This window comes from Patella vulgata, chromosome 2 (assembly GCF_932274485.2).
Source record: "Patella vulgata chromosome 2, xgPatVulg1.2, whole genome shotgun sequence".
Classification (NCBI taxonomy): domain Eukaryota; kingdom Metazoa; phylum Mollusca; class Gastropoda; family Patellidae; genus Patella; species Patella vulgata.
The window spans coordinates 57,790,050-57,805,293 of record NC_065880.2 but is presented as its reverse complement, the minus strand read 5'-3'; the positions used below and the strand labels follow the sequence as shown (position 1 = coordinate 57,805,293).

The window sequence follows — 15,244 nt, the reverse complement described above, 5'->3', positions numbered from 1 at the left end:
GACAGTTCGGTACCACTTTTTGAAAGCATATATTATTTTTTACAAATCTGATATTATCCAAAAGATGCGCACTGTTAAGGTGCACAAAATCTCGGACTCAGTTTTTTTAATTTCGATTTCGTTTTCGGGCCATTTCGATTAAAAGGTAAAAAAAAGGGTAAAAATAAGCTATTTACAACCCATCCAGCGCCTTCATATATTAAAATATTTCTTTGATACGTTCATAAACTTGTAGAAATAACCCATACGAAGAGAATGTATGTGAAAAATAGTTTGTAATATGAGCAGTTGCCAAGAAATGGGCAATTTTGCATGAGTCACTTTTTACGCTAGTTTGCCTGTAAAAGAGTCAATCATTACTGGATTTTCATAAAAGTTACACCATTTGGTGCGTAATGTCAATTTTAACTAGGTCAAACCAATTCAACATTACCAATATCACCGGAAATTACGTAATTTGGGCAAAAACCGTATTTATAGCCTTCAAAACAAATAATTTATTCAAATGAGTTGTATTTGTTATTCGTTTAAAATTTTGATATTTGATTCCAATCAACTAATAGAATGAACCCATACGATCATATAGATATCACAAATTCCTTTCTAACTTGGTCAGTTGCGGAGAAATAGACGATTTTGAACAGGTCACTTTTCAAGGTTTTTGGACCATACAACTGTCAATTATTATTCGATTTTCATAAAATTTTCACTGTTTGATACCTTTTACCAATTATGATTTCATACAAGTAATTTCAGATTTTCATTATCACCGGAAGTAACGTCAATTTGGCAAAAACTGTATTTGTAGCCTTCAAAACAGATATTTTGGTCAAATGAGTCTGATTTGTAATGTTTTTACAATTATGATTTTTGATTCCGCTCAACAAATATATTGAACACATATGATCATACAGATACCGCAAAATGGTTTCTAACTTGTACGGTTGTAGAGAAATAGACGATTTTCTACAAGTCACTTTTCAAGGTTTTGGGTCTTTGCCATTTCTGATTTTAAAAAACTAATTTATCTTTATCATTATCACTGCATATAATGTAATTTCGTCAGGATCACTAAATGTATAAAAAGAATTGATTACCAAAAGATGTTGGTTCCTGTGGTAATTAGCTCATATCAGATTGTTACTTCCTGAATTATATTATTGTATGAAAAAACTTTCTTGTTTAACTTTCTTCTCTATCCATCTCTTGCAAATTGTGTTTGTTTTTCTTTCCTCCAATTTAAATGGCTGATATTTACCATATTTGTTGGAAAGATTTATAAAAACCTTCAGAACCATTTGTAGGCTATGGGCTGGTATCTGAAAGTTATTATCTGATGGTGTTGATACCCGTCAGTCATTATGTACATGTATGCCTTAGTTTAGTACGTTTTTCACATTTGGCCAAAATAGGGGAAAGAAAGTGGTATTATATTGGTTTTATGTATTAATCAATGCGGAATTTTTAAAGGGCAGATTAACGCGTTTGTCTTTATTCACACGGGGAGCGTACATGTAATTTGTTGATGCCAATTCCATAATATTATTGATACAGTGCGCTTTGGTCGTGCGTATTGTTCTCCCAAGCAGAGTTGTCTTCCCTTGCAGATCACACCTACGCTGGATGGATAGCGAGATGCGTGCGCATAAGGACCTGAAAAGACGCCATTTTGATTTGAGTTGGTAAGTAAGTACTGTACTGTATTAATTCGTTGGACGTTTTTTTCTTCTTTTGTTTTGAGTAGATCTCAGCAACTGATTGTCGGATCGTTACGATTTCTTCGGTTTTATCGGAAAAGTGGGTGTGACTTAGAGGATAAAGCTATTTTGAACGTTCTGCGACAATGCGAAATGTCCGAAATCACCGAAGCTATCGTTTTTAGAAATATTGCATTAATTTTAACAATAATCATTGGATTTTAACTTTCGATGCATTTTGGCATAGCCGGAGACGGGGCACATAGCTACGCTACTTTTGATTTTTGATTTTCGGCAAATCTTCGCAGATATTAGGCACTAAATTTAGAAAATTTAAATTTTTACAAAAAACTTTTTTATTTATGAATATTTTTTAGTCGTGTTTTACACAAATATAACGAGTCCTCTGACTTGGGCAAAAATGTGAAAAATTTTTGTCTCGGTAATTTTCCTTGGCCCCCATTGGCTAATTCAGTTTTTCAGTCCTAGATTAATTATTTATTGTTCGATTTGTATAAAACAAAGTTCATATGCTCCGTTGTCTCAATTGTCATTTTTTTTGTTATCAATAGTGTTATCTGTCGGCACCGGAAGTGGCGTAAATTGACAAAAAACTACAATTTTGACAGTTAGGTACCATTTTTCGAAAGCAAATATTATTTTTTTCAAATCTGGTATAACTGAAATTGTGCGCCCTTTAAAGGCGCACAAAATGTTGGGACCAGTTTTTTTAATTTCGATTCCGTTTTCGGGCTATTTCAATTAAAAGGTGAAAAAAGGTGTAAAATTAAGCTATTTACAACCCATCCAGCGTTTTCATATTTTAAAATATTACTTCGTAACTTTCATAAACTCGTAGCAATAATCTATACGGAGAGAATGTATGTGAAAATTAATTTGTAATATGCGCAGTTGCCGAGAAATGGGCAATTATGCATGAGTCACTTTTTACGCTAGTTTGCCTGTAAAAGAGTCAATTATTATTCGATTTTCATAAAAGTGACACCATTTGATGTGTAATGTCAATTTTAACTAGGTCAAACCAATTTAACATTTTCAATATCACCGGAAATGACGTAATTTGGGCAAAAATTGTATTTATAGCCTTCGAAACCAGTAATTTAATCAAATGAGTCATATTTGTTATTTGTTTAAAATTTTGATATTTGATTCAAATCAACTAATACAATGAACCCTTACGATCATATAGATATCACAAAATGGTTTCTAACTTGTTCAGTTGCGGAGAAATAGGCAATTTTCAACAGGGTACTTTTTAAGGTTTTTTGTCAATAAAAGTGTCAATTATTATTCGATTTTCATGAAATTTTCACTGTGTGATACATAATGCCATTTACGATTTCATACAAGTAATTTAAGATTTTCATTATCACCGGAAGTAACGTCATTTTGGCAAAAACTGTATTTTTAGCCTTCAAAACAGATATTTTATTCAAATGAATCAGATTTGTAATGTTTTTAAAATTATGATATTTGATTCCAATCAACAAATAGAATGAACTCATTCGATCATACAGATACCTCAAAATGGTTTCTAACTTGTACGGTTGCAGAGAAATAGGCGATTTTCTACAAGTCATTTTTCAAGGTTTTTGGTCTATAAAGGTGGCAATTATTATAGGATTTACATAAAATTTTCACCATGTGATGATGCTATTTCTGATTTCATAAACCAATTTAACATTTTCATTATCACCGGAAGTAATGTAATTTTGACAGGATCACTGACATGTAGCAAATGAATTGATTGCTGGATTTGGTTGTTTCTGCGTCCATTTTATTTCATGTGTGCAATGCTTATGTGGAAACCTGTTTAACGGTTTCATTGGTACCGGAAGTGACATAAGTTCAAGGGTAACGTGGCACCGGTGAAACCTGTCATTACTGCTTCGCAGTTCTAGTTAATTATCAAAGTTATTGTAGGAAGAAGCACGTCTGCAAGTTGAATCACTAGAGGTGTAGCAAGGGATCTGATGAATAAGTGGTTGGCTTAGATAAACGGATAACCATCTTCAGAAAACAACTGAAATTCCTTGAGTGCACCACCAGAAAATTCAACTGTTGAATCAATTGAGGTTGAATTATCAGAAGATTCAAATAGCAAGGTTCTGATTCTATTGGTCTTGTCAACAAATTAACGATTGAACTCGTCTGCTAGTTTCTTGGAATAATCAGAAGAAGGCTATTTTGTTTCAGATTTCTTACCCAGGAGAGAATGCATGTATGTGTGTATCTTGCGTGGATATTGGCCATAGTGTTCGAGCTTAACTAAACAGTAGTTACTTTAAGCTTTTTGGATAACATTGGTTAAGTGAGAGTTCTGAGAGCAATACAGTTGTCTGTGGATCTCCAATTTAGATTTACGCCATTTTCTCTCTGCTCGGCGCTGAGAACGTTTTGCTTCTAGAACATTTGAGTCATACCTTAGTGTATTAGGTCTGACAGTTACAGTTCTGTGTCTTGAAGGCGCATGTGAGTCTAGAAGGTCGGACAGAGTCTTGTTGTACAGAGTGGCAAGATCATTCACAGATTGGGGTGGATCTTGAAGAAGAGTTGAATTTAGCTAGTCAGATCTGAATTTACTATAATCAATAACTTTAAGATACCTACACACAAGATGAATATATCACTGTTAAGACACTAAGATCTTGGTTGTTATTGATAATTGTGTATCTTCCTGGATTATGGCCCCTGGTTGTTCGAAAAATCGCATTTTTAGCTTGCAGATTCTCTAGAGGTCACAATATTTTTTACGATTTTAAAAATGGTTTAAATATATCGCCATTCCACCATAATGAAGGTTGAATTCGAATTTTGGGAAAATTGAAATGAAACTGTCCCAAAAAAATGGCTGCACTTTGTACGCAAATTGTGTTAAAGTATGTTTTACGAAGGTTGTGGACCCTCTAGAGGTCACAATTTTCATCCGATTTTGATGAAACTTAAAATGTATGTTCATTACCCAAAGATCTCGGTTCCTTTCGATATTCGCGCATATCGGACCATATCTTCCTGGATTATGACCCCTGATTGTACAAAAAATCACATTATTTTTGTACGCCCACATGGAAATGTGGTCATGTATTGCCGTCGCTCACGTCCGTCCGTCATCTACAATTTTTTGTGAACATTCTACAGACTACACTTATCATCTGATTGTTTTGAAATTGATCTATGTTGTTTAGATTAGTGAGATGAAGAAGCCTATTTAAGTACAATAATTTTCGTTGATTTCTTCTGGAGTTATGTCCCTTGTTTCACTTTGTTGAACCTTGTGAACACTCTAACGACTAAAGTTATCATTCGATCTGTATGGAATTTATATGCATCATTTAAATTAGTGACACGAAGAAGCCTATTGAATTTGAGCAATTTCTGTTAATTCCGTCTAGACTCTAGAGTTATGGCCCTTGTTTCTTTTTGTTGAACCTTGTGAACTCTCCAATGACAAAAGTTATCATCCGATCTGTATGGAATTTATTTGCATCATTTAAATTAGTGAAACGAAAAAGCCTATTGAATTTGAGCAATTTCCTTTAGTTACGTCTGGAGTTATGGCCCTTGTTTCACTTTGTTGAACCTTGTGAACGCTCTAACAACAAAAGTTATCATCCGATCTGTATGAAATTTATATGCATCATTTAGATTAGTGAAACGAGGAAGCCTAATATTGAATTTCAGCAATTTCCGTTAAGTCTAGAGTTATGGCCTTTGTTTCACTTTGTTATTGTCCGTGTTTCACTTTATTGAACCTTGTGAACGCTCCAACAAAAAAAGTTGTTATCTAAACTGTATGAAATTTATAAACATCATTTATATTAGTAAAACACAGAATCACATTGAATTTCATCAATTTCCATTAATTTCTTCTGAAGTTATGGCACTTGTCTCCCTTTGTTGCACCTTGTAAATGCTCTAACGACAATAGTTATCATCCGATCTGTATGAAATTTACACAGATCATTTAAATTAGTGAAACGAAGACTCCTATTGAATTTCAGTAATTGCCAATAATTAGTCTAGAGTTATAGCCCTTGTTTAACTTTGTTGAAACTTGTGAACATTCGAAGGACGAAACTTATCATCTGATCTGTACGAAATTTATATGCATCATTTAAATTAGTGAAACAAAGAGTCCTATTGACCTTCAGCATTTTCAAATAATTACTTGTAGAGTTATGACCCTTGTTGAACCTTGTGAATGCTCAAATGATGTTTCAAGTTATCTTCCGATCTGTATGAAATTTATATGCATTATTTAGATTAGTGAAAACAAGAATCCTATCGAATTTCAGCAATTTCTGTCGATTACTTCTAAATTTATTGCCCTTGTTTTACTTTGTTGAACTTGTGAACGTTCAAATGGCAAAAGTTATAATCCAGTCTGTATGAAATTTATTTACATTTTTTGAATTAGTAAAATGAAAAAGCTGGTCAAGTTTCAGCAATTTATGTAAATTACTTCCCGAGTTAAGGCCCTTATTTCAGTTTGTAGAACTTTGTGAACAGTAAAACGACGAAAATTATAATCTGATCTGTATGAAATGTCTATTAGATTCCCCTAATTACCTACAAAAGTATAAATGTGTGACAACCCTTGTCGACTGCTCGGACGATTTAGCTGCTGTGGGCGTATGTTTCGTGGCCTGGCAACCTAATTTTTTTTTAGCTCTTTCTCTGTTCATCTCTTGCAAAATGTGGGCGTACATGTATCTTGCATGGCAACCGATTGTTTACAGGTAAAAGCAATATATGCGTTTTGGGTTTTGTTTTATATATTTGATTCTCTTTGATGAGATCAAAAACGCTCTAACTCCAAAAGTTATTATCCGATTGTTTTAAAATTGATATACATTAATTAAAATTGTATGTGGTTTACATTAGTAAGATGAAGAATCCTATTTAATTTCAATAAATTCTGTTCATTAAGGACGCAGACCACCATTAAATTTCACCATCCCGGTACCCACAAATTGTAGTTCGTCTATTTATAGCAATTCTCTCTCTGTCTCTTTTCTCCCCTTTTGCATGCCCATTTTTGTTGATTTTTTGGTCTAGAATGGATGAAGAGGCCAAAAGAGGGTTTGAATTAACATTTTCTGCCAGGTTTTGGTAAATATTCATGATTTTGAGGCGGAAGGATAACGGGGTTATCAGGTTGGCTACGGTGATATGTACGGCAACTAGTTACATGTTTTTAGTATGCTTCTTCAAGTTTGTGTATCTCAAAATTTGGGTGGTGAACCTCATACAAATTTTAGTGCAAAGACATGACCATTTATTCCTCTGTCTGTAGTGAAAAGCATTCAGCCCAACGAAAATTTGAGGAAAAGTTGGAGGTGGGCAAAGAGGCCACAATTAACCTTGAAGTCAATGTGGAAATTAATGGTGGAGTGTGGACTGCCTCCTGTATTGGACCATAACTTCATGGATTATGGCACCTGATTGTAGGAAAAATCCTGTTATTAGCTTGTGGACACTCTAGAGGTCACAATTTTCATCTGATTTTTATGAAACTTGAAATGCATGTTTATAACCCAAATATCTTGTTTCCTTTCAATATTTGCGCATATCGGATCCTAACTTCCTGAATTATGGCCCTTAATGTATGAAAAATTGCGTTTTTAGCTTGTGGACCCTATAGAGGTCACAATTTTTATCTGATTGAAAAAAACCTTTTAATATATCACCGTTACCCCCTGATGATGGTTGAGTTAGAATTTCATCAAAATCGGACGAAAACTGCCGGACAAATTGGTCTACCCTTGTACGCAAATAGTGTTATAATATGGTATATCAAGGTTGTGGATTCTCTAGAGGCCACAGTTTTTATCCGATTTGGATGAAACTTTAAATATATGTTTTTATCATAAAGATGTTGGTTCCTTTTGTTAATCACACATATCCGAATGTAAGTTCCTGGATTATGGCCCCTGATTTGGAATTTCGGGAAAATCGAAATGAAATTGTCTAACAAAATGGCCGCTCTTTGTACGCAAATTGTGTATAAAGATGTAATACAAAGGTTATGGACCCACTAGAGGTCACAATTTTAATCCGATTTTGATGAAACTTAAAACATATCTTTATATTCCAAAAATATCAGTCTCTTTTGATATTTGCACATTTCAGACGATAACTTTCTGGATTATGGCCCCTGATTGTACAAAAAATCATTTTTGTATTTGGTCTTGTTCTCTATCCATCTCTTGCAAAATGTTGGCATATCCTTCCTGGCTGCCGCTGGTAATTTTACCATGGCACACAGGCACAGAGTATAGTGTGGCTCTCACACAGGTTCATTCATTCAACTCATTCAAGATCCTGGGCAAAGACAAAATGCCTGATATAAGCATTAAGCCTATCTGGTGGATAGTCAAACGTTTTGTCCCTAGTTTGTAACATAGTAGGGTCGTTCAGGGGTAGAAACTAACCTGAAATGATCACTAGCCATTTGAGCTAGTAGCTTTCAGATCTTACTAGCCCAGCCAACATTCTACTAGCCCAGTAAGAAACTGACACAAGACGTAAAATTTCTGATTTAGACTGTTGTTTTGTTCATCATTAATCGATCAAAAACACCAAAATACATGCACTTAAATTTATTTTGGCACATTGCCTCTGTTTTTTCATCAAATAATGAATTCATTAATCAGTCATGAAGACTCGTTTTCTAGGTTTTCTCTAGGCACTCAGGTTTCATCCACATAAGTGATTAATTATTGAAATATAATTATACCATCCATTAGATTGTAAATTAGAAACTACGGCACTATTTTGTCCTATTGATCTCAGGACAAGTCTATTGCACAATATATAATACCCCTCTAAATAAGAAACAGGAAGAATTGGAAGATTTGGATGAAAGATAAGAAAAAAAAAAATTGGCCTTGGATATAAAGCTAATGATGAGATAAAACCATACTGGTCAAGAATTTTAGTAATAAACTAAAATAGAACAATATAATTTTAATCATACATATATAAGGTGTTATTCTTTTAAGCAGTATATTATTTAATACTAGGTTTTAGAAACTTTTTTTCCCAGGATTTTGCATGTAGTCAATAAAAGTTTAAAAATACTATATTACCGGTAATTTAGAGCTCAAAAGATCATTCATAACAAAATTTTCCCCGTTCAAAACTGCTTTATATGGCAACTGTGTAGATAGTCCTATTACTAGCATAAAATTCAATTTATTGAATTTACATCATTAATATTATTTTTCAGGTTACCAAATATTAACAATAAATATGAGTGAATTTACAGTTCATCATCATGTTAGTGAACTTATGAATTTGTTGAGGTATGTTCATCTAGATTTACATCTAAGTAATAAGGATTGTTTCACAATCACAACCTATAGTCCTCTCCATTACGAAGAAAGCAGGGGACTGTCAAAGTAGGTTTGTTTGTCCTTTTGGGACACAATAGTGAATAACTGTGGTTCTTATTGATCTCAATCTGATTAAAATACATATTCGTTTTTTATACGCCCAAATTTTCATGTGGACGTATATTGTCGTCACCACTGTCCGTCCGTCCACAATTGTTTGTGTACAGGTCACAATTTTTATACGCCCACATTTTCATGTGGACGTATATTGTCATCGCCCCTGTCCGTTCGTCCACAATTGTTTGTGGACACTCTACAGGTCACAATTCTTATCCGATTTTGACGAAACTTGAAATATAGGTTTATCTCCAAAAGATCTCGGCTGCTTTTGATATTGGCATGTATCGGATCGAAATTTCATGGATTATGGCCCGTTTGTTCAAAAATAACGTTTTTAGCTTGTGGACCCTATAGAGGTCACAATTTTTATCCGATTTTGTTGAAACTTGAAATGTAAGTTTATATCCCAAAGATCTCGGTTTCTTTCGATATTCGCGCATATCGGACCGTAACTTCCTGAATTATGGCCCCTGATTGTACGAAAAATCGCGTTTTTAGCTTGTGGACCCTATAGAGGTCATAATTTTTATCCGATTTAAAAAAACATATTATTATATCACCGTTACACCCTAAGGACAACTGAGTTCATATTTCGTGAAAATCGGCCCAAAATTGACAGACAAAATGGCCGCCGTTCGTTCTCAAATAGCGTAAAAATATGGTATATCAAGGTTGTGGACCCTATAGAGGTCACAATTTTTATCCTATTTTGTTGAAACTTGAAATGTAAGTTTATAACACAAAATCCTCGGTTCCTTTCGATATTTGCGCATATCGAATTGTAATTTCCTGAATTATGGCCCTTGATTGTAGGAAAAATCACTTTCTTTTTAGCTTGTTCTCTATCCATCCTTCGAAAATGTGGGCTTATCCTGTCTGGCAGCCGCTGGTTTAAATCCTTATTCACACACTGTTTGAGAGTTCGGTTTTCTCAATCCGATTTTTGAGAATGCCATTTCTGCGCATGTGCACACAGACTTTTTAAAGACAACAGTCCACCCGATAAACCTTTTGATTGGAATATGGAATAAGCCAATTGCATGATGATCAAAATCATAGAATTGGAGAACACAGTCAGTACATCACGGAGACCCCTCTTAGATCTGTTTTCAATGTGTGCTGATCACAAACTAGAACAATACCTAATTAGGCTATTGAATTTTTTATACGCCCACATTGAAATGTGGTCATATATTGTTGTCGCCCCTGTCCGTCTCTCTAGAGGCTAAAGTTAATATCCAATTGACTTTCAATTTATACACAGTGTTTAAGGTCATGAGACGAAGAAGTCTATTCATTTTCAGCGATTTTCGATAATTACTTCCAGAGTTATGGCCCTTGATCACTTCAAAAAATCTTGTGGACGCTCTAGAGGCCAAAGTTAATATCCGATCGACTTTTGATTCATACACAGTGTTTACCGTCATAAGACGAAGAAGCCTATTGATTTTCAGCAATTTCTGATAAAAACTGCCCTCGATCACTTCAAAAAATCTTGTGGATGCTCTAGAGGCTAAAGTTAATATCCGATTGACTTTAAATTTATACACAGTGTTTGAGGTCATGAGACAAAGAATCCTACTGATTTCCGATAATTACTGCCAAAGTTATGGCCCTTGATCACTTTTAAAAACTTGTGCCGCTCTAGAAGCTAAAGTTATCATATGATTGATAATTACTTTATGAAGTTCAGAAGTTGTTACTCTTAATCAGATTTTAGTGTATTATAAATGTTTCATTACCAAAAAAAGTAAAAAATATGCGACAACACTTTTTGACTGCCCGGACGATTTAGCTGCTGTGGGCATATGTTTCGTTGCCTGGTAACCTATCTTTATTTAAAGTGTTTCTGATAAGTATTAACAAATTCATTAACTATATGAAATAAACAATGGTCTTCACAATAGTTATTTGTCTAGATCACGATTCTCGATAATAAAACCAAAGAAGATGTCTACAATGGCTCTTCATTGCATACCGGGCTGGTATGAAGCTTCTTGTGCTGTTATGTCACTTATCGTGAAATAGTTCCAAATCTTACTACGGTATTGCTGGCATGCATTTTTTTCCCTGCTTTTTATATTGTCATAATGAGTAGAAGTTTTGGAAAAGGTGGGAAAATATCACATGGTTTACCCATGATTGGAATGAAAGATGAAAGGGGGTATATCCCTTTGATGTCACTTGATTACTATCAGGCATTCATTCCGACTTCTAGAGTAGATGCAAATAAAAATTTAGAAATAATTTAGTGATTTGTATTGTTATGCTAGGCTGCGCTACTTTAAAAATTTAGACATAATTTGTATCAATAAATAATAACTTATAATATAGATCATACTACCAACAAATGAGTTTCCATTATATGGTTTTATTATACGCCCACATTTTCAGGTGGACGTATATTGTCGTCGCCCCTGTCCATCCGGACGTCAGTCCACAATTATTTTGTGGACACTCTACGGGTCACAATTATTATCCGATTTTGATAAAACTTGAAATATAGGTTTATCTCCAAAAGATCTCAGTTGCTTTCGATATTGGCATGTATCGGATCGAAACTTCATGGATTATGGCCCCTGTATGACCAAGCTTAGACGACATATTTCTTCCCCCCTACTTTGAATATCTTGCCTCCTGGCAAGAAAAATAACAAGTGATAAACATAATTAAATAATAGAATCATACAGGTAAGATGTCTTTGCAATTAATATTGCAAAAATTCACAACATGTAGTAGGAAATCAATAGTTTGGGGTACATATATACATACATCGAATACAAAAAAAGTTAACAAATGAAATCAAAAACGTGTGCAGCTTATCATGTAATGTAATATTTCATAACATTACAATATAATATATATGATAATAATAGGTAACTTTTAAACTGTTCATAAGATTGGATACAAAAAATGTTTTCAGTCTTTGATACATGAAACCACGTCAGATACTGTGAACTTATTGAATGTTATGTGCACCTTGAATAGACTGTCTTGTATAAGATTTCTTGTGACTTGTGTTTGATACCTACTTCCATATCATGTTGAAGAATTAATAATACTGTCCAATAATCGTCACATATAAAGTCGTATGAACACAAGCACATTTGAATACATATTGTGTCATCTTAATTCCCATCTATTTCTATGACATGAACTACTGTTGGGTAGTTATATTTAAGTAGTCCCATTCATAAAATTATCCATTAGGGTTTCACAAGTATATTGCGGTCCGTTTTATCATTATGCTTCTATCTGAGAAGCTCACATTTGAAACATAACAGGTGTTACATTTTTTTTAAAAACTACACCTGGTTGTGTACATTTTATAATGTCTTTCTTCTTTTCCTTCATCTTGGGGTGATGTACTATAAACTTTGCCATGCTTGTTCTTGAAGAATCATGCATTGATTGACATACTTCGATTTTTGATATAACGTCGCAATTCTATGATGGCTGTGATGCGGATAATTCCAATCAGCTCTGTTTTTTGGAATGGTCTGAATACAGGTTCCTCCAGTTATTCCTGATCAGCAGCAAACTTTATGTTTAGCATGTGTTCTTTGATTGTCATTCTGTACATTCCATTGTAGCCTACTGATTGGGTTTTGTTGTTTTTCTGGCTTTCATGACCATTGTGGTGTGGTATCGTCGGACATAAGAGATGAGATGTCTCTTTGTCTGCTATCTAAATACAACCTGAGGAAAAAGCTCATATAACCATGTTATTATTGATCTGCCAAGATCATTGATTGGAAATATAAAAGTAATTAGATTTTTTTATATATATATATATATATATTAAACATTAAATCCTATGCAATAAAACTTTTGTTTGTAAAGATTAAAACAATGAATACATATAATTATATTGAAACAAGCTTGGAGATTAGTGTCTGACTATAGGTATTACTGGTCTCAATTTACACTGTATAATAATTCTGTTAAAATAAAATGACAAGAACTTTATGTATGAATATGCATAATACAAGAAAAATATGTTGTCCAAGCATACTGTTCAAATGCTTGGTTATACCTGTTTGTACGAAAAATCACGTTTTTAGCTTGTGGACCCTATAGAGGTCACAATTTTTATCCGATTTTGTTGAAACTTGAAATGTAAATTTATAACCCAAAGATCTCAGTTCCTTTCGATATTCGCGCATATCGAACCGTAAGTTCCTGAATTATGGCCCCTGATTGACCGAAAAATCGCTTTTTTAGCTTGTGGACCCTAAAGAGGTCATAATTTTTATCAGATTTAAAAAACCGTATTATTATATCACCGTTACACCCTAAGGAAGATTGAGTTCAAATTTCCTGAAAATCAAACCAAAACTGCCGGACGAAAATGGCCGCCGCTTGTACGCGAAAGGTGTAAAAATATGGTATATCAAGGTTGTGGACCCTGTAGAGGTTACAATTTTAATCCGATTTTGATGAAACTTGAAATATAAGTTTATAACCCAAAGATCTTGTTTTCTTTCGATATTTTGTTCTGATTTTGATGAAACTTGAAATGTAAGCTTATAACCCAAAGACCTTGGTTCCTTTCGATATTTGCGCATATCGGACCATAAGTTCCTGAATTATGACCCCTGATTGTACGAAAAATCACTACTTTAGCTTGTGGACCCTATAGAGGTCATAATTTTTATCTGATTTAATAAAACGTTTTATTATATCACCGTTACACCCTAAGGATGGCTGAGTTTGAATTTCGTGAAAATCGGTCCAAAACTGACAGACAAAATGGCCGCCCTTCATTCTCAAATAGCATAAAAATATGGTATATATCAAGGTTGTGGACCCTATAGGTCACAATTTTTATCGTATTTTGTAGAAACCTGAAAAGTAAGTTTATAACCCAAATATCTCGGTTCCTTTCGATATCCGCACATATCGGACCGTAACTTCCTGAATTATTCCCCCTGATTGTACGAAAAATCACGTTTTTAGCTTGTGGACCCTATAGAGGTCATAATTTTTATCCGATTTAAAAAAACATATTATTATATCACCGTTACACCCTAAGGACGGCTGATTTCGAATTTCGTGAAAATGGTATATCAAGGTTGTGGACCCTATGGAGGTCATAATTTTTATCCGATTTTGTTGAAACCTGAAAAGTAAGATTATAACGCAAAGATCTCGGTTCCTTCTAATATTTGCCCATATCGGACAGTAACTTCCTGAATTATGGCCCCTGATTGTACGAAATATCACGTTTTTAGCTTGTCGACCCTATAGAGGTCATAATTTGAGGACGCTGTAGAGGCTAAAGTTAATATCTGATAGACTTTAAATTTATACACAGTGCTTAAGGTCGTGAGACGAAGAAGCCCGGTGATTTTCAATGATTTCCAATAACTAATACCAGAGTTATGGCCCTTGATCTCTTTGAAAAATCTTGTGGATGCTCTAGAGACCAAAGTTATCATCTGATTGACTTTAGATTGATAAACGGAGTTAAAGGTCTTGAGATGAACAAGTATATTGATTTTCAATGAATTTTGATTACTTGAACAGCTAAATCCATGATATTAAATGTTTCGTATACTAAACATTAGCATGGGGCAGAACTTATAACCAAACAATTTAGAGTTCTAATGATTTTTGGATAATTACTTATAGTTGTTACTCTTAATCAGATTTTTGTTTATTATAAATGTTTCATTACCGACAATAGTAAAAATATGCGACGACTCTTGTTGACTGCTCGGACGACTTAACTGCTGTGGGCGTATGTTTCGTTGCTTGGCAACCTATCTTTTCTTTGTGTGTGTGTTGCCTACAGACAACGATTCTTAATGGATTGTCTTGAAACTTGGCATATGTGTTCCTTATAGCCTAAATGTAAGGGGTATTGAAATGCAGGTTGTGATATGATAAATAGTCATGGACACTTAACATGCTTTGAGAGTATGTTCACAGATGAAGTACTTATTGCCCCAACAGAAACACTGAGCTGCACATGCGACACGCAATAGCGCCATACACGTGGGAGGGGTTTATTGTAAAATTTGACACTTCAAGGAAGGATTGATCAAAACTGCAGCGTGCTGGTTT

At 34.1% G+C, this 15,244-nt stretch overlaps 1 protein-coding gene across 2 annotated transcripts in view; it reads left to right on the top strand.

Moving 5' to 3' along the window:
- LOC126811205 (gamma-tubulin complex component 2) overlaps positions 1-15,244 on the top strand; it is a 123,431-nt gene that overhangs the window by 9,745 nt on the left and 98,442 nt on the right. For both annotated transcript variants that reach the window (XM_050536776.2, XM_050536775.2), the window contains exon 2: positions 8,950-9,025. In XM_050536776.2, coding sequence (XP_050392733.1) covers positions 8,973-9,025 — 53 coding nt within the window. In that variant the 5' untranslated portion in view covers positions 8,950-8,972. The remainder of the gene's footprint in view (positions 1-8,949; positions 9,026-15,244) is intronic.